The sequence below is a fragment of the Calypte anna genome, chromosome 8, assembly GCF_003957555.1.
Source record: "Calypte anna isolate BGI_N300 chromosome 8, bCalAnn1_v1.p, whole genome shotgun sequence".
Lineage (NCBI taxonomy): Eukaryota > Metazoa > Chordata > Aves > Apodiformes > Trochilidae > Calypte > Calypte anna.
The window spans coordinates 25527264-25553347 of record NC_044254.1 but is presented as its reverse complement, the minus strand read 5'-3'; the positions used below and the strand labels follow the sequence as shown (position 1 = coordinate 25553347).

Genomic DNA, 26084 nt, shown 5'->3' with positions numbered 1-26084 from the left:
TTCCTCCAGCTTGTATACTTTGTCTTCTGGTATAGATTGAGTTTACATGACAGCCTTTTTTGTTCTGCCCAGTTGTGTATTTTCACTGAATTTATAAAAACTCTTCTTAAGACCCCTTATCTTTTTATTGCTTTCTTTGATTTTGCAATTGCATTTAGAATTTGAGTGCAGAGAAATAGATTCTTGGGGGTTTTTTTAATCATTTCTATAGCAAATCAGCATAAGAACCTGTAATAGTGAAAACTGAAACAATTAGGTACAAGTTGGAACAAGTCTAGGTACAAGGGGTAACTAGATGAGGAAGACACTGGAAGCCTTAAAGATGCCCTAAAACTTTATAAGCAGGTATATTAAGGGTTGTAAGGAATTCTTTAGCCATCTGAAAAGCAAATCCATATAGTGTGATACTGGTCAATGATAGCTGCAGTGGCAAAAAAAGAGAAGAGATTTAAGGGTGTTTCTAATTTCTGTTCAGAAAGAAGAGGAAAAGGATACATTTGCACATTTAATAATATGCCTTCTACTAAACAGCAGCCAATAAAGTTTTGTGTTTTTAAAATGGGAGTACTGGCAAACTCCTGTTGCAAGACACAGCCAGTGAGTTTTCTGATCTTTATTTTGGATTTTATTTTTATGGTACAGAACCTGCTGTAGTAGGAAGGTGTCCAGGCCAAGGCTTGAGTTCCTAATTACTACAGCAATAGACAGTTCAGCTGTGTGTGCTGATCATGCTGTTATTAATTTTGGATAAAACCACAGAGAGACTGATAACTGAATATAATAAATCAAAATTTTAAAAAGTAATAAAATGCACGTCAACGTGCCAAGGAAAACAGGAGTTGTCTCACTTGTCACTGCTTCTTGACTGACTCACAATCCTGTTAATAAGATACTTTATGTATTTTGTCAGATGTGATCTGACTAGAGCATAAAGGTTATAAAAATGTTGTTTAAAGGATAATTAGAGGCCATGTTAAATTGAAGAACTGGTGACAGAGGTGGGAGAAGACATGGGTAGCATCTGTAAGGTAGACAGGTTGTTAGACAAGGGGCTGTGAACAACCTTACAAGGCTCACGTGATATAGACATAGAAAATAGGCTTGATTAGAAGGGAATTGATTTATTGGAAAGGATTGAGAGTTGCCTTTATCAATTCATACCTGTCTCCTTAAAGGTTTCATCACACACACAATTGTTTCTGTAGTATAGCAAGAAACAGCATCATTTGATCCAGTGAACAGAAGCCAAAACAAGATCAAAGAACTAGAGATAAGATGTAACTCCTAACAGTCATGGTAAATAAACAAGTGGACTCACTGTCCAGAAATCTTTACCTCAAAATAGATACCTGTCTTAAAGATCTCCTGACATTTAAATGGGGTATTGCTGTAGAAATGACAGCCTTTTACTGTGCAAATGCTTGGCTGATTTTAATGGTCCTGTAACTTTCAAACCTGGGAAGTTGTCTCAGCTGCTGCAGAGAGATGTCAGTGAAACTGCACAGTGTATACATAAAGACATTTGGCCCAGTGCTGTAAGGCACAGGAAGTTCTGCCACCAGGACAAACTTCATCTGGGAAGTAGTTGGGTATCCAGATCACTGGGAAAGAATTCAGGGCAAAAATAGCCTCGCTTGGTTAAGGGAAAAGAGTTTATTCATGGATCAAAGAGTGCCACTCTCCTTCCTCCTCCCCAGCTGTGGATCATCATTTGTAGATCTCTAAAGACAGTCAGAGGTACCAAGCAGTCTGTTCTCTGCTCTGTGATACCTGGGATCTGCATTTCCTTAGCGAATGGAAACCAGGAGAAACCTCTGAGACGGGACATGGTGTGGATAAGAAAACCTAATCAGTGCACAGTGTATCAGCTTACTGCATGATCCATGGATTTATGGGAGTTTTCATGGAGTTAATACAGTGAAGAATAATTTTCTAATATATATATCTATGTATACTATCTTATATAGTCTATTGGTATCTAATACATCTATATGTACTTCTTTTCATCCTTGATCTTCACGGAATATCCCTGGAGATAGAGACACAATATTTTAGATAGAGGAAGATGTTTTCTGCCCTTGGCAGGATTTTCTGCCATGACCTGCTTGAAGTAGACTTGCTGCCTTTCAGGATCAGGTTCTCTGGGAAGCTGACAGTCATAGCTAAAGCAGGTTCTGTTGACTGAATAAAGTGTGGCTCGTTTTCTTCTGATCAAAAGTGCTTGGTGAAAGGTGCAGCTTGAATTCTTTAAAGCATCTCATTATTGGTTATATTTAGAAGTGGGAAGAATATATTATTAATTACAAGGATGCTCTAAAGCAGAGAAGCTGTTTACTCCGTGCCCTTGATGAACAGAAAAGTTATTGTACTGAAAGAAGGTTATGCAATTAACAGTATGTTCATTAGGAGTTCATCAGAAAGCAAACTGTGCTTATCTTCAGGATAGTACTAAAATATCTGATGATTTCCTGGTTACTGCTTAAGTGATAAGAGTGAGTAACAGGAACTGCCACAGGAAAAAAACTATATATTATACAGTTTAGATATCTGTTATCTGCCAGTTTATACATACAGTATTTTACAGCTCAGTTGATGCTCCTGTTGCCTTGGTCAAAATTGGGTTTTCCGGGAAGAGCTGGAGATGGAAATTGGCCTCCTATTTTTGGCTTTGGTGGTGGCACAGTATAGAGCCACTTACTACAAGGATGATTGCATTTTGTATCTTTTGTTCCCACAACATCCTTTCTACTAATGTAGTTGGCTGGTGGGTTCCAGCCCCGTATGGTTCTGGGTGTTTGCTTTCATCTGTTTAGTGTTCTCAGCTACAGTCTGTGTTCTGACCTCCATAAATCAACAGCCACCTTTGAAGAGGCATTTCTCTAACATAAGTGATTTTTGTAATTACTTCCAGTACTTTAAAAATATTGGGTTTTTTTCTGTCTTCAAGTTCACACTGACATCTCCAAACTGATTTTTGTTAATTGTGTCATGTGCTTAAAAACCTAATTTTGAGTTGAGCGTTAATTTGCTTCAAAAGAAGTGAAGAAGTTGAGAGCTTAAATGTGCCAGAATGTGTATGAAGTAAGCTGCCTTCTGGAATTTGTTTCTGGACTTGCTGTGATAGGAGTGGAGCATTCTGGTATGCTTATTACAGGGAATTTTAGAAATTATTGTAAGGAAGAGAAACAGATAAATCAGTCCTGGTGCTGTGCTCAGCTGCTTTTTTAAGAAGTTGAATGGTGGCCAAGGTGATTGTGGCTGGTAGGCTTGTGCTAAGGAAAATTATTGCTAATGAAAAGAATTAATTGTTTTTAGAAACTAATTTTCAACAGTTCAGGGTCAAAATGCCACACATTTGAAGAGAGTCTGGAAGACTCTGTCATTTGTATATAAACCAAAATCAATCAAATAACGTTTGTTTCAATAAAAAGCAAATGTCTCTTTTCTAAAAGTATCTGTGCAGAAATTGTTCCAAGATGCTTTCAGTATGCTGTTACAGATCACATGAGGAGTTTGACTGAGTGCTGCAGTTGGTGTTTTATCACTGACTCTTTAGTGAAGAAGTTAATGAAGCTGCAATGTATTTAGACCCAAAGCCTAAGCGTAAAGAAGAAGCACTACTGTATTACAGCAGACCAAGAGAATATTGTTTTAATCTGCATTTCTTTAGAGAATAACTCTTTTTGTGGTCTTTAAGTCTGCCCATGAGGGATAGATAAGCTTCACAGGTCAGGGATGGTTAAGTCTGGTGGGATGCCCAGATAGTGGAAATCAGCCTGCCCTACTTAGACACATGGCTGACAGGGCCAAGCTGATACCTGAATAGATGACAAAAGATGTGTAGTAAGTCACACTTGGATGGAGGAAGGCTGAGACAGTCATTCCCCAGCTGTGCAGCTTTGCTCAGCAAGGCCATCACAGGCCCTGAGGGCTGTGTTCAGCAGCTCAATGCATCAATTTGTCAGCTCTCTGGCTGCGTGAGAAAGTTGGAAAGTTGTTCAAGAACCTGTTTGCCCACAAGGCTTCAGAATTACTGATCTAGGGCAGCGAACAAGTTTTCCTTTCAAAAGTTGCATTTCTCAGGGTTAATTAGCTGACTTCCATTCATGCCTAGCTTGTGCTGCCTTAACCTCCTGACTCTCATTTCTTCCTTGACACTCTTCTTTCTTCCCTTAGTGTGTCTGTGTTTGAACTCCGCCAATTCCCAGCTACATTGCTACCAGTCTGTGCTGGGTCAGCTGTTACCTCTGAGTGTTTTATTCTCCTAAGGTTTGCCTGAATCAGAACTGCCTTGAAAGCATCATGCATCACTAATCATAGGGCAACACAGTGGATCATCACAGATTTTAAAGGCTGTCTTGGGTTTTCACAATAGGACTTCCTGGATATAAGCAGAGGTAGAGGATCTCTGTTGAGGGGCAGAGCTGTCCTCTCATACATGTCAAAGAATGGAGTTTAGTTTGATTTTTGTGCTTCATGAAAGACAAAGTCTTTTCTATTTTCCTCTGACCTCACTCATTACTGTTAATGCAAATGGGGGGGGAGGCTGAGCAGCATTACACCTGGCAATGTGTGCACAGACTAACAGGATGATTACTCATGGCAGCAGTGGGATGGCAGGTTTGACAGGACAATGTTCCACATCCCTCACTCTCAAACTAGCTCTAAAAGCAATAAAGTTTAAAGAAGATGTTGAGGATAGAAAAAAAAAAAAAAGAGTGTTTTAACTGACCATCTTAAAGCCATTTCTTTGTTGGATTTTTTTTAGTCTTTGCTTTTGGTTGAGCATGAAAAATGCCTCTCACAAAGGGGACTGTTTGACAGCTTTGCTATTAGAAAACTACCTCTAGAGAAATTGAGTACTGGGCTTTGCTAAGAGGTCTATATATTTGCTAATCAACAAAGTTAACTGTCAGTTTACTAACTTATTAAACTGTCTGAGACCAGCAGTGCACATTGCTGCTTTAGGTACACCAAGAACAGGTGTACTTTTCTTCTAGAATTCTTATTCAAGAGTTGTGATCTCTTATTTGACATTCAATTTTTTCCCTGAATTTATTACTAATATCTTCTTTTCTATGTGTCCAGCTAAGGGCATGAGCAGCTGATCTCTGAGACCAGAGATGCTCATCAGTGAAGGGAAAATAAAATTTTAAGTAGTGCCAAATAATCTGAAGAACTGTAATGTGGAAACTCAGGTATTCAGTAGCTAGAATAATGTACTGTCACAGCTCTTGAAGACAAATTCTGACCTGACTTAGAGGTGGAGCAGAGAGAAGGGCAAGGTTTTGTAGTTTCACAGGCAGGGACCATGTTAATGTCTCAGCAGGGCAGGGTGAAACATCTGACCACTCTGACTTTGTTCCTGTTTCTCCTGCTTGGCTGCATGATGGGTTTCAGTGGCATTTGTAGTTTGAAGTCTCTGACATGGCACTTTTTTACCCATAAATATCAACAGAGGTTTGTTGTTTTGTGATTGTTTTCAGTTAATACCTTGAACTCTTCCTGTATGTTAAGGTTTTATCTCACTTGAGTTTAAAAGAGCAGTCTGCCCTATGACTGGCACTGATAAAAGTACAAAACTAAACTTTCCATATAGCTCTTCTCCTCTTAAAAATCACTGTACCAGTAATATCCATTTGTGACTTAATATGAGTAAATGGCACAACTGGCAAGGATGTATTTTGGTTGTTTTCCATGTTTAATACTGAACTCCAGGATACCAGCTGGGATGGAGCAGTCACTGGACCCATTTTGGCAAATTCTCAACATGATGTGTGGCTTTATTCCTGATTCAGTTGAAGTCAGCAGTGAGGTTTTTTGGCTAGGATTTTTCTGTGCATGCTTGAACATTCTTTTTAAGTCCAGGGTGAATCATGGGTTCATCTCATCCACAAAGAAGACATGCAATGGGTCAAAGTTTTTGGAAAAAGGGGGAAAAGTTGGCAGGTGGCCTCAGACTTCAGTTTGTCAAAATCCCCTTTTTGTTCATCTAAACAATGAGGGCTTTGCTTCATGGTGATTAAGCTAGGCACTTGCAGGTCATTACAGAGCTTTATTAATTTATTCTCTGGATTAATCTGGGTAAACGTTTCAAGTGACCATATGGCTGTGGTGTCAGGAAAGTCAGAAAAAACACTGTAGTGTTCAGAGGTGGCAAAAAGTTCGTGGTATTTCATGTGGCTGTGCACACTGTAATGGTGTTTTACTCAGATGGAGTGGGACTACACCAACATTATTTCTGTTGTACATCTCTTCTGCCTTGCCATGTGATGTCTTACTTGAGCTCTGCAACAGGATTAACAACTGCTAGCTCTGTTGAGCTACGAGTAAGTGGTGGTTGTAGCTGATTTGTGTGTTCCTGTTTTTTAGGATCTATATAAAATGGCAATAAGGCTTGGAATCCCTCAGTTATCCTACGTCTCATTCAAGTGTATTGAAGGATTCATGCATCTCTGACAAAATTAATGCTTAGAGACATTTAACTAACATCTAAGTACTACTGAAGTTGGGCTGAATGAGCCAAGTGGAGTACAAAGGTCAAGACAGTCCAAGGACTGACCTCACTGAGGAATGGCTAATTCTCTGTGTGGAGGCCTTAAATGTCCCCTAGGAAGGGAACTTTTTGGTAATAAGTTGCTTTAACTTAAAAGCTGCTCTGGGGAGTGAGCCTTTACAATATGTTCTTGAAATCTCACATGCGTAGTGTTTTATATTTGAGGCAGAAAATCCTTAATATATCCTGTAGATCTTTCTCATACTTAAAAACCTGTCATGATCTCTTAGAAGCTTGTCTTGCTGTGCTCAACCACACTTGACAGAGGAGGAAGGTCACTGTGTATAGTACAGACATGTCTAAAACCCTGTCACTTTACAAGTGCTAAATAAATTAAAACAAAACCCAAACATAATGAGCCTCACCAACTTAATCCCTGACTGTTGGGTATAAATGTTTCTTGCCAAAACAAGCACAATTGTTAAAGGACCAGCTGTTCAGAAGAGAGGAAGGGACCTGACAGGTAGAGATTGCTTGGGGGAATACAGAAGCTCAGATTTGCCAATTCCTGGAGATTTGCAATTAAGAAAAATGTCTCAGTCACAAATCAGAAACTTTGTGTCAGGTAGCAGCAGTCCAAGTTCCCAGGTCCTGGGAATTGGTGTTGTCAGCATGTTCCCATTCTGACCTGACCAGACCATCCTGTGCTAGCAGATGGATGGTTCAACCTCCCCTGTCAACAAAGACATCAGTTGTGGTGGTGGCTTGGTCTCATTCCAAGTCTCTGAGTGCTGTAATCTTAATTCACTTAAAGCACTAATCGTGACACTTGTTTTGGCCTGGGCTGGTTTCAACTGGAAATGTAAAGCTGCCTTTATTTTCTCAGTGATCTCAAGTAAATGCATAATACAGGTATGATGAGCAAACCAGATACTACTGCTGGATGTACTTGAACCAGATTTAGAGGTTGCAAGTTCACCTAAAGCTTGCTGCCCCAGCAGGCTGATTCTCACCGTGTTACTTTACTTAACATAAGGGGAAGTTCACTGCAGAATCCTAACCATTGTGGAAACAGTTCTTTGACTAACATTGCCTGTATCATGTTCTGTCCTTTCATCTGCTAACACATATCCAAACAAAAGCACCTGGTGAAGCCCTGAGTGCAGGAAGTCCCTCATGCAGTCACAGCGTGTGTGCTCTGAACACCAATGCCAAGGAAATACCCGAGACTCATCCACTATGGATGTTGCTGTCCCTGCACAAACACTTCTCCCTGTAAATGAAACTCTTGTTTGATGGTCTGGTTTGGGCTGGGCTTGGCAAAAGGAGATCAGGGAGATCAGCTAAATATAACAAATATGATTATACAACATGCTTTAGCTGAAAATCTGCTGTGTCTTGCAGGGTTAAGTGAAATAACCTCAGGCAACAGCAACCTGTCCTGAGCTATGGAGTGAACTGGTGGGTGAATAGGCTTGAAACCAGTGTTCTAACAAACCACACTGAGGTGGGAGAAGAGATGAGGGAAGGAAAATACCAGTGCAGACACACCTTCAGATGTGGTAGTAATTTAAATCAGAAGACAGATTTTTTGAAATGCACCCAAAATACTTTATGGGAAAGTATCAGATGTAAGTCAGTGGTGAGTGTAGACTGGGATATGAATTTTATATATACACACATATATAATGTATCTATTAAAAAGACTACATGCACAAATTTGTGACTGAGATGTTTTTATTATTTGCAAACCTTCAGGAACTGGGAGCTCTGAGTTTGTGTATTCCCTCAGGCAATCTCTGCCTGTCAGGTCCCTTTCTCTCTTCTAAACAGTTGGTCCTTTAACAATTGTGCTTGTTTTGGCTGGAAATGTGAGAGGTACTAGTCATAGTACAAACAGCAGCAGGTATGAACATGTATTTTGTTCTTGGTACATCTCTGAAATAGGATTGCCAGCTATGACAAAAAAAGATTTGAGTGATATTTGAGAAGAGGTCCTTGATAAAAACCCTTCCTTTTAAAAATAGCCAACAATTAAACCATTGCTGGAGGAAAGGAGGAGTTAGCAATTTTAAGTTCCATTGTGAAGGTAGTAGTGAAAGTTTTGCAGGAGCAATTTATGAGTGTGGCAGAAATTAATTACACTGTTTGAGTATGTCATTCTCCTGTGTCACAGAATGAAGTTATGGGTTGGCATTTGTCATCTGAAGAACCTGGGAAAATACACAGGGGGCAGTCTGGAGAGGATGGGGAGTTATTTCAGCAGATACAGAGAGACTGTTCAGACCTATAAGATGATGTATTTCCACAAAGAGTGTTCTTTTCAATCTGCTGATGAAAGATCTTGTGGGTTTCCCACCAGTAGAAGCTGCTTAATTCCATTTTGTGTATGCTCTTAGAGTACCTGTTTGGTGAGAACCTGACAAATGGTCTTCTGAAAGTAAATCAATTCTGTTTTCTTGGGCTTTCTTGAATATACATGATGTCTGGAGCCTGAAAAGCACAGCAGTAGCACAAGAGGAAGCAAACAGTGGGGCGCCAGTTAGGCTCTATGGTTCTCTGAAAGACTTTGTAGCCTCCCGTAAAGAAAAAGAAGAATGTGCCATTGGCGGTAGTGAGTAAATGGAACCTTCTTGCTTCTTTGCTCTTGTCTCCTTATAAATAAACCATTGTTGTCCATCCTTGGCATTTGCTGTTCATTGTGATAAATTGGTCTTGATGTGTCTGACATTTCAACCAAGTTGTTTAATGGTGCTTTTCTGAAAAGACATCTTACTATAACTCACATTGGTCCAGAATATATCCAGGGGTAAGAGCACTCACTGTCACGTACAGTGCTAACCCTTTCCTTTCTGGGTGGATGAATTGGAAAGTAGGAAGTAAACATTTTGGTCAAAGAAGCCCGAAAGGCCTGGGTTTGTGTAAACAGTGTGCAGAAATGAGAAGTTTGGACTGCCATAGCTAAAAGCCTATTTCATAGTGAAGACAACAACATTCAGTCCACTTGCACTGCTGAAGCATCTCCAGAGAGAGGAGGAGGGCCCAATTTGCTGAAATAATGCATAAGTATTTTCATTAATATTTGCCTCGAGTTTTATTCAAGATCTCCTCTCTGTTGTCTGCTAGTGCTTACAAGTTGTTGACTTCCATGCAATGATTTCTTGGGTGCAGAAATGACTGGAACTCAGACTTGACAAACTGTGACCAACAGCAGCTTCTGTTGCTGCATCTCTGCAAGTTCAAGCTTTGATTTATATTTTTTAAATTACTGTAATTACTCTGTCAGCAAGATGATTAACACAAAGATTGCTCTCTATAAATAGGAATCTTCTGTCCATACCTTGCCAAACCCTTCATCTCCCCTGAGCTATTAAACATCTGACCACACAATGGAGATTTACTGTGAGGATAAGTAAGCTGGTCTTGCGTGGCATCAAAACAAATTTTCCTTTCTATCACCACAGTGAGAAGAACTAGAATATTTTGGGGGAATTATGGACCAATAATGTGATTAATAAATGTCTTTGGCTTTCTTTTGGTCTCCCAGTTCTATCAGCGTGCCAGTCCAATGCACACCTTCTTCTTGAATAGACTGCACAAATGTAGACAAAAAGTGAGCTTTGAAAGAGCAAAATCATGGAAGTCCTTTTGGAGGAATGAGTCCAGTGAGGACAGGCATGGCCTCCACAGCAAACTGCCATCTGCCCAGCCCTAATGAGCAGCTCCTCACAGCCAGGGTTTAGTGATGGTGAAGGTGTTTGGGAGGGGGCAGCTGAGTTTTGGCGACCGAGAGGCTTTGAAAGCCATGGTGAGGTAATGCAAAGCCCATGTAGCTGCTGTAGACCCCAATCACATCTCCTTGTACAGTATTGGCGGCAAAAAAACCCCTGTTTTTCACCCACGCTGCTTGGCAAGCCCCTCAGAAGACAAGGTAGCCCTGCTGTTGGGGTCCCTTCCCTGCAGCCAGGTGTTGTACCTCTCTTTTCATGTCCCCAGGCCTCCTCTGCTGCCTCCTATGTATGGCCATCCCCCTCCCATTCCCAGAAGCTGCTGCCATCTCCTCAGGGTTGCCGCCATTTTCCTCAGAGTTGCCGCCATTTTCCTCAGAGGGGCTGATGGCAGTGAGGCGAGGCGTCTGGTGCCTTCCCTCCCTGGGCCCTGCAGGCTCCTCCTGCCAGCCTGCAGTCTCTGATCCTGTGTGGCTCTGTAGAGATTTTTTTTTTTTAATACATTACAGTGACTTGCCTACAGATTTTAATTTTTCCTCACCACATTCCCCAGACACACACCTATGCAGGTAAGGTATTTTTGGGGTGCAGGCTGTCTGTGCTGAGGGGCTGTGGTGCTTCTAGGCTCAAGGGACCATTTTAACTTCTTTTTTTTTTTGAGTGGATCGCTGGTTGCCAATCAGCTGCCACAGAATTTGTTTTTCTTCCTGTATCCATGAGTTATCTGGACACGGATAAGGATGGTGCACCCCAGCAGGCAGCTCTGGGGCCATGTTGATCCTGGTGGGGGTTGGTTGCAGAGCCTTTCCAATATCAGGTGATTTTTATTACTGACCTGTTAGTAAAACACCCAAAAAGCCTAAGTAAGGATCCCTTTTCTCCCCTCACCCTGTAGATCTTGCAACATTCATAAGTATTATGCAGGGAGCAAATTTCAGCACAACTACTGTCTTCCTCAGGGTTGTAAAACCTCATTACATCTGTCTGTAAGAACAGGACCTAATTTTTCTTGGTATATTGGTTGCCCCCAGCTTTTAGAAGTTGCTTTTTAGAGGGCTTCAAGGTGCTAAGATGGAGAAATCCTGGGATTAAAAGTTCTTTCAGAGTGGCTGATTGATGCTTTGGGGCTGCAAGGTGCCCCTCTACAGCCTTCTTGTACAGGTGGAAAGGGAGAGGTATAATTTTTATCCTTTCTATCTCAGTAGGGAAACTGATTGACTTTGCCTTAAGTTCCTTTACCAGGGCAGAGTAATGTGAAAGGTAGTTTTAATTCAGAATTTAGGCTCCTCTCTTTTCAGTATAGCTATATATAGTGTTATCATCCTTAATAAAAATGGAAGAACTATTTGAAAATATGTAGGTATTTTTTGAGAGAGAGAAATTAATCTGTTTAATAAGCATATCCTGCCAATCTGGATGATGACTCCAGAATACTAAACAATAAACTGTGGAACATTTTGCATTCAAGCAGCCTTGTCACAATAACTCTAGATCTGTTGCTCTTTACACTAGTATGGAGGGAAAGAAAAAAAAAAAAAAAGAATTTTGGCAATCCAAAATTGTTATAAGAGAGCAAGTTTCACAGCTTACTTGGTTCCAGATGAATTTGACAGATTTTTTTTTCTTACTTGTATTCTTGCATGTAGTGGGGGTTTTGCCTCTTCTGTGTCTCCATTTCTTAGATCACAGTTGCCTTTAATTTGGGAAGTGAAGTTTGTCTTAGCATGTGTGAGTTTGTCTCTGCTTGACACTTTTTCCCCAGGTTAACTGACCATAATCTACCTAGGTCATCAAATCTAGAAACTGTCTTGCAATACCAATCACATAAGTAAATGCTTATACTAAAACCAGGCAATTTGTTTTTCCTGGCTGAGTCTGAGGTAGTATTTTCAGGGTAGCTTGTCTAATATTACTGCTTCTGTGTGCAAGGTGCTAGTGTTTTAATAGCAAAAGCACAGTGTGTTGGGGTTTGAGGCTGTCCCAAACAGGCAGTGCTGTTGCTGTGTTGGAGCATTGCTCACACTGAGAATTCCAGTCCTTCCACCAAGCCCAGGTTCTTAGTTGAATTCCCTGTTGGTCTATTGAAGCAGCTCTGTCTGTTCATTTTTTTACTGCGTTAAGCTTGAAAATAAGAGTGGGGATAATATTTGTTTTATTTGCACGTTCCTGTATGGTTATGTTGCTGGAAGGAATTGGCTGGGTCAGGCACAGGCTGGAAGGACAGGAGGGTCCTTGGTTCTGGGATAGAGAGAAACACTGCAGCACAAATCTGGGCACTTGTAGGCCATGCACAGACTGAGGTGGCAAGGAGAAGGTGGGAAAGGGCCATACCTCAAAGTGAGATTTAACTTGGAATTTCATTACAACATGTCTCAAGATTGAAGCATACAAAATAGAAATAACTTTTAAAGTGTTAACAATGTAAGCAATGTCCAGTGTTTAAGTTCTGTGTTGGTTTATTTTGTTGGTGTTTTTTTTATTCTTCCAGCCAAGCAAGTATGTCCAGCTGAAAAAATCAGCTGTGGAGACTTCAGCAACAAATGTATCCCTTCATCCTGGAGATGTGATGGGCAGAAGGACTGTGAAAGTGGCATTGATGAGGCTGGTTGCACTCCTGGTGAGTTAAAGTAATGCAGCATCTCCTTTCAGGACTATAACAGTCCTAGAGTGACTATTACAAATTGCATATAAAGGGGTGGCTTTTCCTGCCAACAAATGTATCCACTCTGTATTTTCAATGCTAAATAGTGAATTTTAGAAAAAGAGAGGAAAGAAGGGTTCTCCAGTTGGAGCTGACTGGAGAATATAAAGGGAATTCTGTGGAGAGTTGTATACTCTTTTTATTAGTGTATCAGAATATAGTTAGTCGCTTGGGAACAGAGTTATCAGGATTGCTACCTAGATGATGTGGTAAGGACTTCAAAAAGTTCCTTTGTAGCTCAGCAGCTTACCCAACATTTCCTTCCTCTCCTGCAGAGAGTAGCCCTTATAGACTAAAGCTCCAGCCTTTGCTGGGATGTAACAGATAGGCCTGGGTATGTTTTTATTAATAGCTTGTAGGTTTCACTGGATAGAGGGAATGATACACTACTTACTGTAACAGTTTTACATTCAGTCCCTCAATGGCAATTGCCTTTTATTAGGCCTTTCTCTGCTGAATGGAAGAGCAATTTAACAGTGTTTTCCTTTTGTGAAAACTCCTACACTGTGTAATCAAGCCATTTCTCAAACTGTCTTTTTGATAGACTAAACATATTTTGGTTTTTATGCCACTTGGTGTTAAATATTTTCTTTTGCATTAATGCCTCCCTCATTATTGTGGTTCCCTTTGATATCCCAGATAATTTTCTAACTTTCCTTTTAATACAAACCACCAGAAACTAGGGAATATCAGTCTTGCTAGTCTGTGCAGGAGTAAAATAATCTTTCTAATTCTGTTCTCATATATAACTGTCTGTTAAATTCTTTATGTGCAAACAATCCCAGGCTATTAAGAAGCTACCTCATGGTCTGTGTAGTTATCCTCTCATCTATCAATATTTCTGGTGTTGTGAGTGATAGAAGCAACATTATTTTTACCTCTTTAATACTGCTGAAAGAGTTTAATGACTACATGCAAGTACACATGGATGTTTCTTCATTTGAAAACTTGATTTTGAGCTCTAAAACCTTGCCAATTCATAATCCACATTGTATTTTTTTGTTGAAGTTGTGTAATGAAATATGTTCTATGGGAACATTTTGTGGTTCTGAGTAAAACCACTGGATAAATTTATTTCTTTGCAGTCAGCTTTATGAAACAAAATTTAGTCTTACCAAAGATTTTACTGTCTGAGCAATCTGTTCCAGTGTTTAGCTGCTCATAGTAAAAAACATTTTTCCTTTGTCCTTTTTTACCTTTTCATTTGTCACAACCTGTGTCTGTTGCCTCTTTTCCTGTGCAGTAAGTTCTCCCTCTAACCTTTTACAGGTTAACCAAACCATTTCCTTCAGGCCCTCTTTTTATAGCCAGCACTATACACATCTTGCTGGAATTCTACTGAACCCTCTCCCAACTGCTGATATGTGATGGATTTTGCACAGAGCTGGGTGTGAGGGTTGGATGGGACTCACTAATTCAATTAACCACAGAGTAGATAGAAAGTTTTTCAAAGCAGCTCCACTCCATACTGCACATGACTTGGAGGCCCAGGGGTAACTGTAAAAGGTTGCTGTGCTTGCTCTGATCCTGTACAGCATAGTTCCGGTTGGCTTGGCTTGTACAGAAAAGCCAAAAGCCTTCCATGGCCTCCTGTTTCATGTGGAATTACATGTCTGCATGGACAATTCCTAAGTAATAAATTCCTGTGATGTGCTACATTGGTGAGGTGCTGAGACCCCTGGTTCTATGTCCTCCTAGTCTCAGTAGTTCTCAAAAGTCTTTCATTTGTTTTCTGGATGAGTATCAGTGTTTTTGTTTGCAGCATATGCCTTTGTTTGTTTGTTTTTTGTGGGGTTTTTTTGTTTCATTTTGGTTTTTGTTTCATTTTGTTTGTTTGCTTGTTTTTTCCAGTGAATGGAAAGCTTGAATTAGAGGCGAGTTTAGAAGAGAATTGTAACTGCTAGTGAAAAAAAATTCTTTCCCTAACATGAGTGAATGAAATTAAAACATTTTTTACACTGGTGGCTGCCTTCACTAATTTAATGCTACTCCTTGCACCAGTGGTTGTCTCCTAGAGTCTTCTATTTATAATAAAAATCTACTTGAAATTGCTTTCAACTTCTATTTTTTGAGGCTCTAGGTAACCCCAAAATGAATGCAGTATTTTCTGAATGCCACATAATTTCAGTGTAATGATGCTATTAATGGGTTTATAAATAGCTGAGTGGGTTTTTTTCTGGATGTTTCAGCATCTCTAGCCTTGCTATCTTCCATATTTTTAGTGCACATGCAGGTTCTTAAAATGGAAATTTAATCCAAGGACAAAGTACTGTCTTATGATGCTTGTTGGGTAACTCAAGTGAAATAAATGAGTGACTTTCATTTAATTCCTTGTCATTGAGTGTTGTCCCCATGTAGGCTGCCACCTTGGTGGCTCTACATCAGCAATCCCTGCTGAGAGGTCACTGATGACTCTGAATGTGGGATGGTCCATTCCTCAGCCAGAGGACCAGGCAGAAATGCACTGGGAGGCAAACTTGGAGCTTCCTGGCTGGGGTCAAACATCAGAAGCTTTCAGTCCTAAGATCTGCTGACTCAGCATCTTTCAGAGGCATTAAACTCACTTTGAGAAGGAAACAGGAGGCACTGCTGAATGGCTGTAGTGGGAACATTTTCAGTGATTGCCAAATTAAGATGTTTTCCTCATGGATGAGAACAAACGTGTTAAATGTTTAAACTCAGAGAGCTTGTGGAGGATTGATGGTTATCCTGTCTTTTATCCAAATCTGATAAACCTCACTAAGCCTAAACACTGATACTCTGTAAAAATTCCCATTTCTTCTCTGTTTAGAATCTTCCTTTATCCATTTTCTCATCTCAGCAACACACAGTATCCTGATAGATAGATCTGTTCCTATGTTCACACCTTTTTTTTTTTTTTTTTTTTTTTTGTCTTTTAACTTCTGCATCACTTTTTTGTTCTCATTTTAAAAAAAGCTTCAGTACTGACTGTGACCTGCAGCCCCTTGGAACAGAGCAGTCTGTCAGAGCTGAGGCTGCACCTCACACAGAGCTGACCAGTTTCTCTATAAATAACATCTCTTTCTGACTAAATGGTTGGAAGGGAGTTTGTGCTCAGGATAATTTCTATCCTGAGAGCCTGCATGTGCAATAAACAAGTGGAAGATGACTTAAAGATATTGTCATTCAGGGCAACCAAAAGAAAAACCCTAAGCTCTTTCTAAATCCAGGTTAATAAAGCTACTATTTCTAGCTAATATGACACTTTAAGCATGTTTTAACTGTGAAAACTGTTATTTTTTTGTTAGGAAAAAATATGGCTTTTGGTATTAGAATTCTTCAAAAGAACTTAATATGGATCTTATCAGCATTACTTGATCCTGCATTTCTGCATTGGTATTTTGTACCATTATCAGTATTGTACTGATATCCATATGCATTGGTCATGCTAAAGCCATGCAAGCACGTGTCCTTATGTCAAAATGCTCACAGTCAAAGTTAAAGAAGGAGCTGATGAAGGAGAGGGAAGCAGTGATTATGGTAGTAGAATAATCCAAAACTGTAAGAACAGTGCAGGTGTATTATGGTTCTTCCTCCTGTGTCTGCTCCTGGCTTCCAACAACTTGGTTTTCAGATAGGATCCTGGATTGAATATTTCTCGATGGATTTTTCTTCTCAGCATTACATAATTGCTTTTTTGAATCAATGTGAAATTTATCCAGCATGGTCAGTGTAGGCACTAGCACAGCTGGAGTTAGGAAGATGCTGTTTAGAAATTCATAGACAAACATCTAGAATAGGAATGCAAAGATCTTTTTTTGGGTTGAGTTCTTTGTGCTTCATGTCAGCAACGTCCTTGGGGCATTATCTTGCTTGAATGGAAGGTAACAAACTGGTTCTCTCCATCCCTCTCCTTTGCTCACTGCTGAAGACTTGATTTTTGAATAGGCACACTGTGTACCTGAAAAACATTTGTCACAGCATTGCTTCAGAGTATCTGCCCTTCAAGAGAGGAGAGAAATTGCACTCTTGTATGCTGTCCTTGTGTAACCTTCTTTAGGCAAATGGTTCACCTGCAGTTAGGAAGCTCTGGATTTACCTGAGTGCTGGTATGCTGAAAAAAGAAAAAGCAGCATCTCAGGTCAAATATTTCCAGTCCCACATCTGTCACTGTACAATCTAGCCCTATAAAAAGCTAGTTTCAGGAATGAGCAAAACAGCCTGTGTTCATTTGAAATAAGGGTCTTGTTTGCCATGTCTGGAGTAAGAAACAGCAATTTGATGACTGAAATCCATTAAAATAAAAACTTGCACAGTTGTTTAAAACAGCATTTTGCCAGCCTGATAGTACTGGTGTGGTTACCAGTGTTAGGAAAGCAGTTACCCTCTCCTAAGCAGACCAGGCACTGACCCATCATACTGCTTGGAAGCCATTCTCAGTGGGTGGAAACACACTTTATTGGTTTTTTTCACCCATGAACAAGGAGGAAAATTTCAAACTAGTGAAAGAACTTCCCAAGGAAGCAGTGGAAGGTGTGCATTATTTAACCTGCAGCAGATAAAGCAACAGTGATTAGGGATCCCGATTTACTGGATGTGGCACTCAGTGCCATAGTCTAGCAACCGCAACGGTGGTTCAAGGGTTGGACTCGATGATCTCTGAGGTCCCTTCCAACCCAGCCAATTCTATGATTCTATGATTCTATTAATCCTTGCATGTAGGTAGCTAAGTACCTGTCTGCCTAAATAATACACTTCCAGCATGTAGGCTTTAAGGCCTCTGCTAACTTCTGGTGCACAGTTTTTGAAAACGCAAATATCTGCCTTTTTAAAATTAAAGTGTCTGTACAAAGAAAAAAAGCTGATTTTTCAGGTTTTTTGGAGCAAAGGTAATGCTTTTCTTTACAATACTAAATGTGTTGGAGTCACAGGTCAGGTTTAGTTCTCTAAAATAGACATCAACAGTTAATAACATAAGAGCATTCTTGAATTTGCTGGCTTGGAGGTGCTGACTTCCTCCTTTTTATTTCCCTGGTTGAGGTTTTCTGCTCCCAGTGTAACTAACCTTTGTCACAATTGATTGGACAAGCTTAGGAAAGCATTTACTCAGGCTGAAAAGAGAAATTAGGTATGGAGACTGTAATTAAAGCATCATAACTCAGGGTCAGACTGAACTTTCCTAACTACTGCTTGTTAATTCTCTGCTAAGAGAGATATAAACCAGTGCTTTGTCCACTGCTCAGGAATGCAGAGCATTTCAGCATGGCTTTAGAACAGGATTACCATCCTGTGACAGCTGAAATGGGTGTTGCACCTCTTAATGTACATATCACTTGTTCCTCCTGACAGGACTATGGGATGGACACCAGAGAGACCAAGGCTCTGTCCCCATTTCTTCTGATTGTGTTACTGGTTCTCACCAGGTCCACTTCTTCCCCCCCGAATGTGAATTGTGCCTGGCAGATGAGAGGTTGGAAGTATGTGATTTTTACACTTTCCCAGTAGTCAGGTACAGTGAAATTACACATATGTGATACAATGATGGTTCAGTAAGCTTTTTTTCCCTATACCATGTTTTTGCTGCTTATCTGTAGTACAGAGATAGCAGTTCATGGGGACCTGTGGAGGCAGCAGACACACTGCTCTCATAAAATTGTTGAGGAGTGAGAGCCAGTAATTCTTCCAGCAGTCTCTTGACAGTTAACAGCCTCGCTGCTGAGAGCATCTTCTTTTGGACCCTGGTCTTCCAGCTTTTCATTCATATATCTCAGAAATAGTTCTTGATTTCCAACATGCCAGGTTAAAGTGAACAAACTTTACCAAGTTTTTTAAATTAATAAGGGAAATGAGAGTAAGCAGAGCTGTAAGCCACATGTCCATGATGTGGTAGCTCAAAACCTTCACATACCCATGGAACATGTCACTTACAAGATCCCTAGGGGCAGGAGTTTTTTCACTTGCTCTTTCCTGGCACAGCTCCAGGCATATGTGTGATTCACCATAAAAAGCAGTGGTGCTTACAAATGAGAGGTCCTTTTCTTGGAAGGTCCAAGTGCAGCAAACTTTCAGAGTAATCTCTTTCCAATGTCCTGCTCACTAGACCTCAGATCACCTGAGAACCACTGGCAGAAGGCAGGACTGAAAGCAGGCTGAAGCTGGTCTGATCCCTCCAGCAGATCCACGTGGTGATCAGCCAGCTGCAGGGGGAATTGCAAAGCTGATTTAAAGCCACCTTCCTTCCCACTGCTCCTGCACTCAGGTTCACATGAAGTGACCTTTCTGTTGATAGTTAAATTTTGTTATCATCTTTGTCATTGTCCTGTAGGAATAAGGAGCATCATGAAATCTCAGCATTGTTTTCTTCTTTTGTGTTTTGCATCTGAGTCAGTGCCACCCATGGGGATTTGACCATACTGATTCTGTTCATTCCAGATCTCCACAGATCCTAGTGAGAGCTTTATACATAGTGCTACATTAGTAGCAGTAAATTTCTGTCTTCCTTTGCAGCCTGATCAATACCTACTTTTGTTAAAGTTACAAATTCTGTTCATAACCTTTGTTAACAGACAAGGTGCAGAGTTATGTACCTGAGATGACCTCAGTCAGCTCAGAGGGAAATCAAATCCCAAGGATTAGATCTGGCCATATATGCTCCCTGAGAAACCCACCAATTTTAATGGGGTTAAAGCCCATAGTATTGCATTTGTGCCTGCAGAGGAAATACTTATCTACTCTCAGTATTCATTATTTATTTCAGCATATAATGAGAAGACACATGGCCAGCCTGAAATTCCTGACATTTTATAGGAGGCAGCTGTAACTCAAGTACACTTGCCATGGTGGAGGAATCCACAATTATTTCCAAGAATGGAAAGAAAATTACTATAGATTTAACAAATGAAAGTCCTTCACAAATAAGATAAGGTAGCACAGCAATGATATCCTCTGGGCATTACATGATGTTTAATTACTGGACAGCTGGAGGGATTAATGCTTGTGCATTATGCCCTGGCTTTCAGAAATTAAACATGTACAGCTGCCACTTTATCACTGCTTAAAGTATTAGAGCTCCTTCAAAAGCAGGAGTAATTGCAGAAAAATCCTCATTGTTATTTAGGAAATATCTCAGCCCATAATCATATTTTTCCTGAGTTCCTTCAGAACAAAACAGCAAGAAAAAGGAGATAGGTAGTTAAGTTTAGTAGTACTCTTACAAGAAAAAAATGAGTTGCATTTTTAATATATTGGATGCTTGTAATTAAATGTAAAATACTGCATGAACTTAGCTTTGAGACAAGTCAGTCATCACCTAAGTCAGGAATTCAACCCTAAAGCCATGGTTTAAGCTGTGCCAGGGTCCTGCCTGCAGAAGGTTAGGGCAAAATGGCTTAGTCTTCCCTACTGCTGTCTCTCAAGCTTAAGTTGAAAAAAAAAAAAAGCAGACATGTGGAACATTCTGCAAGTGGAGTTTTCCCAGAACTCACAGCAGGCTCTGGTGGTGGCCTCTTCACACTTGCTCTGTGCTGATCCCTCCGTTACAGAGAAATTGTCTGTATCAGTATGTAGCATGAATAATTTATTCTTTAAAGATCAATAGAAGAAAACAAAATATGGAAACAAGACAATTTAGAATTTGCTACTTTTGCAACATTTTCCTGAAGGTACAGTAGGAAAAAAAAGAACAGGTGCAAAGAACACACTGAGACCATTCTCACACACACAAGTCCTCCAGGCCTCACAGAGTCATGGAAGAGTGGTATGAAAGAACTGGTTTTATACAAAAATCTGTGGAAAACTAAAATAAAAGCCCAGTGCTGCTGGATTGCATGTTACCTGTGCACACACAACAGCATTGTTTTGCTGCTCTTTCTGTACTTTAGCTAAAGAAGTTGTTTTTGTTTCTTCTTTCCATTCTCTCACATTGAGCTGTCGACACGGTCAAAAACTGGCTGGCAGTTACGTTTCTCCCTTTCACCAGTTAGAGTTGAAATAACCAAGAAATTCCATCTCTAATTGCCAAACATGATGGTATTTCACATCCCTGGAGTGCTTTCTTTGTAAGAATGGAGCTATAATTCCAAGCCTGTTCATCCCACAAGCAAGAATCTGTTTAGCTTTATTAAGGGAAACCTTCTATAGCTGTCAGTGCCAACCGTGGTGTTCTGATGGCAGAGACGTGGGTAGGAGTCCCATCCTTCAGTGCCCATGGGCACATCTGTGGTTGGCTAATTAATGACTGCTGAACAGCTCTGCTTCCTGAGCATATGATCAGAGACTGAATCCAAACCAGTTTAGCTTGAACTCAGTACAGTCCCACGCAGGAGAGGACCGTGTAATGTGTAACGCCAAACCAAGCTGGTTTATGAATCATGTTAATGGATAAAACAATATCTGAAAGTTATCTTAGTGCTAAAATACTACTTTTATACAGAGGAAGATGTAATGGTTGGATTAACATATTTTGCAAAGAAAGTTGTTTATTTGATAAAGCATAACTGGGAAGGTTACAATAAAATAAAGGCACGATAAAATATGCTTCAATAAATTTGTTTTCCAACAAGCTGAAAATAATTGTTCATGTTGTACTATTGATTCTTCTTCTCAGCTGAAGTCCAGCAAAGCACTGATTTCTATTTCAAAGCTGTAGAAACTGAAGGGCAAAGCTTAATGTCACAGCAGTCTCACTACTATTAAAATAAGTGCAATTAGCACATGACCCTTACACTGTTAATTGTAGTGAGTGTCACTCAGTGCTTAAATTTTCCATTTGAGTAGAAGTCTTAAGTAATTTTTTCTGAAAATCATTGCTGGTTTTTTGTGGAATTGTGGGTACATTATGTGGGTATGTTGTTTACATCAAGTAATAGGTCTGCCCCTTAATTATAGAGTCATCATAGGCTGGTTTGGGCTGGAAGGAGCTTTTACATCTAGCCCAACCCCCTGCAGTGAGCAGGGAGTCTTCAACTGGATCAGGTTGCTCAGAGCCTTATCTAACCTGACCTTGAAGGTTTCCAAGGATGGGGCATCTGCCACCTCTCTGGGCAAACTCATTCCTCATATCACATAACTGAAAATAGTTAAGGGCTGGCTGCTTCCTGAAAAGTCCATCAGTTTCTCACCCTCCCCAAACTATCACAGTGGTGACCCCAGAGCTTCTGTAGCTACCAGATGATCCTGCTGAAGTGAGGCTTTTCTCTTTGCCTTCCCAGCTTGGCCTCTTGGTTCAGAAATATATCCTGAGAGGTGGCCAATGTGGTGTGGCTTTTCTTTGCTCTGTTTTTCACAGTGCTTTTTGCAGTCATTCAGTCAATGGATATTTTGGAGTTTTTTCCTCTTTTCTGCATGCTTTGAGGTGTGCAGTTTTCATGACACAAGAGCAGCTGCACAAGCATTAGCAGTGCACGGATCTTTGTAGTGTCAGATGCTGCTCCCTTGATCCTTATCTGTCTTCAATAAAAAATAAGTTTTGTAGATTGTTACGAGTCTCCAGGATTCCCTTCTTAGTTATGGCAGCATAAAAGATATGATTGATACTGGTAAAATTGTTGAGTTTTCCAGCTGGTTAAACTGGCGCTATCCCTGTGTCTGGGAATTTGTGGAAGTGGAGGAAGCTGAAGGCCAACAATGGAGCTGTGGACTAACAAACATGGGTATTAATTCTTTCCCTTTCTCAGTCAGAAAAAAACATGAAGCTTCCAGATTTTCTGAGAATAAAACAAATTTTGCCATCATTTGTCAATGTGACTAAAGTGGAGCTTTTAAGGTTCTGATTATTTCTTTTTCCAAAACCAGAAAGCAATGGAGAGAACAGGCAGGGACATTAAAGCTGTTCATGTCTCTGTAATAGCAGAGGAGCACAGGGTGCACGTCTGCCCAATGGATGGAAGGCTGAGATCTATGGAGCAGCTTTTCCTACCAAAGTGTCTGAGATGGGCACTCTGCAATGGCAAAATGAACTCCTGGTCATGCAAAAAGTTGAGTGCCTCATAAGCACAGGGAGTCCTGCTGAATGCAGGAAGCCTGTGCAGGCAGTAATGTGGTTTCTGTGTGTACTGTCACACGTCAAGTCCTGTTCATTAATGGTCTGTTCTGGTTGCTGGAGGAAGCTTTATATATTCCTCAGAAATACAGAGTTTTGTGTGATGATACTAGAGCAGCTGTTAGTTTCATGGATATTATTGGCTTTGCCAAACTCGTTTAATTTGTAAAACTGCCATTTTAATAAGCAAGCCGTGTCTGAAGGAATAGGACTGAGCTTGTCCCATACAGCATCCCAGAATAATTTTTTTCCCATTTAAATTTTGGCAAGCACCAACCATCTCCAATCTGATTCAGCTGATTATATTCCAATCAGAATATAAAACAGTACTAATAGTAATGTCTTTTTCTCCATGAGATCCCCAGGGGGTGTATTGGATTTTAGCAAAAAGCAGCACAGCATCAACCCTAGGCATTCTGACCATCTTTTTTTTTTTTTCTTCCAAGCTTCTTCATATTAAAATTACCTTTATTATATTACCCCTAAAATCTTCTGCCCTGGACTTACTTGTTAATTTGAGGTAATTTTCAGTCATTTAACCAGATGACAATTGTAAACTTCCTGGTGGGAAAAAAAAATTCATAAGACTGCAAGTATGAGTCAGCAACCTCATTGCACATAAATAATATTAAAGACAGAGAAGAAATTCAGAGTGTGCATACCTTTTGTACATAAGCTGCTTCTCCCTGTAAATTGTGGGGTCATAATTAATTCTGTTTTCAGAAAATTAAACCACTTCAAATAAATTCAAATTAATCCCAAATCTCAGGAAATATACTAAATCAGTAAGCACATTTTTGAACCAACTATTATTTATCAGGCAGGGCTTTGGCATCTGGTTGTTCCATTATAATTAACTAATAGCATGCAAATGCTGCTGCAGAAAATGGAAAAATAACTAATTTGTGTTTGAGGTGGAGCAGTGTAGCAAAGGCAATGAGTGCATGCAAATATTAATTTGCAGGAGTGCATGAGGTGGCTCCTCAGCTTCAGTAGTGATTTGAACAATATCAGGAATTACTATTCCTTCTGCAGTCTTCATCTATGTGGGCTTTTTGGTATCAATCACCATAGCAACAGCCACTGTTAGTAGTGAGACTGCATTTCAGCTGCATTATTCCCTCCATGGGAGGCCTGGCGTTTTTTCAGAGCAATGCTCTTCAAGGTCATCTTCATTTACCTCTGTCTCTTGCTGTCCTGCCTGGAGGGCAGCTTTCCATGGGAAAATTGTCCTTTTAGGCATGAATCCGTGCTTTAAAGATTGGCATTTGACCAAAGGTTTGTATGAAATATTCAGATATTTGGTAAGCACACCAATTGTCTGCAGACAAAACAAATTATTTAGATGCAGTTAAGTCTGAAAATAAATAGGACTTAAATAAAACCAGCATGATGACAGCATTAATAACTGACCTGGGAATTCCAGCTTAATTTAGCCTGTCTGGATTTTGTGACCTTCTTGTCCATGTTCCACCTCAGAGATTAATTTATGTGGGCTGTAATAGCTGTGTTTGTACTTTGGCCAGAATACCTGGGCATTTGGAGCTCAGGCCTTCTATTCCTGCAGCCATGTGGAGCTCAGATCCTAAACCTTACAGCTTAGGAGAATTTCTGAAGTCCACCAGCTACCTTCTGCCAGTGTTGCAGCAGTGATAAATCAACAGCAGATCTCACCCTCCCAATGCAAATGTTAAAATGTGCAAATCATCCTTTGTCTTCTTTAGAAAATCCATTGTCAGATTTAAGCACACAAGGAATTTTGTGCTTTGGGGTGGGTATCAGGAAAGTGCAGTGTAATCATTCATCTTACTTGTCTTCAGCATTGGTAATTGCTGTTACTCACTTTCCCACAAGTTTTCAAATCATTATCTTTCTTTTAAACCATTCGTATCATTTCAAGTAGAGCAGACTTTTTTTGAGGAGTGAGATTAATTAGATATCTTACTGAAAAATCTAGAAAATCTTTAAAGATTATCAGTGGCAGCAGTTACACTCCATTGTACACAATTCCCAGCTCCTCTTAATGCTGAATTTCCTGCTTATTTCATTTTTTGAGTTTTATCCTGATTTGAGGATCCAAGCTTGATAGAGATGTCCACTGCAAAAACACTATGTACAAATATTTTTTTGAAATTACAGTTCTCAAAGAGTGCCCTGTATCTTTAGAGCATTGGCTTTCTTCCTTAAGCACTTAAAAAGCATGTAGCGGAATTATCTTAATTTTTTGGTGCAGTGCCTAAACCAAGATTGTCCCTCCTGCTCCAGACTACTCAAGTAAAGCCTGTGTTTAAATCCTGGCTCTGGGCAAAAGAGAACCAGCCAGTAACTCCACAAAGGCAATATCTTTTTTTTTTATCCTTTTTTTTTTTAAACTTCCTCTATGCAAAGACTGCTTCTGCTTCACTCTTCTCAAGAGATGTGACAAGACTGCAGCTGGAGGCTGTGAGGCAAAAACTGTCAGTTGTGCTCTATATATTTGCATATAGTACAAGGCAAAAATTAATGCAGAACACCTCTGCTATATATTGTCTGTAGGCCAAAGCACATGCACACTATCATTTAGATGTGCTATTTTTCTTCTTGAAATTGTGAGGAACCTTAATGGATTACAGACTCAACAGAACTGGGTTTGTAATTATGCTTGCTTAGTACTTTGAAGCCTGTTTTTTAAATGCTTCTTCTTGACAAACGCTTCCAAGCTTTCTACTGGGATCACTTTATATTTGAAGTTTGGCACTTTAGAGCATGACATTTATTAATTTCTTTAAAACTAAGGAAAGCAAGCTAGTATTTGTTTCCTTTGTTTTCCAGAAATAAGCTTACAACAGGACAGGTAGAAGAATCAGAGAATGCAAACAAATTGCTCAAGTCAAAAGAAAAGTATTCCAGTGATCATTTAATTACTATTTGTACATTTTCTATTGAAATGCTCTGGCGACAATAAAATGCAGTAGTGATGGGACTACCTAGGTGTCCTAACAGATTTATCAAAGGAGATGTGAAGTAAACTGCCCCTGGAACTTTGCTTCCCCATCTTCATCTCTCCAGGTGCTATGTAAGAAAATTTGTAGTGCTGTTTTTTAATTAGGTTCTTCAAACCAAGCAGCAGAGACCCTGAAGAGCCACGAGTGTGCTGGCTCTGGTGTAGGTGCAGAAGGA

At 40.0% G+C, this 26084-nt stretch overlaps 1 protein-coding gene across 2 annotated transcripts in view; it reads left to right on the top strand.

The window, feature by feature from the left end:
• LRP8 (LDL receptor related protein 8) overlaps positions 1-26084 on the top strand; it is a 171690-nt gene that overhangs the window by 118346 nt on the left and 27260 nt on the right. For both annotated transcript variants that reach the window (XM_030455482.1, XM_030455484.1), the window contains exon 4: positions 12713-12841. In XM_030455482.1, the coding sequence (XP_030311342.1) occupies positions 12713-12841 (129 nt within the window). The remainder of the gene's footprint in view (positions 1-12712; positions 12842-26084) is intronic.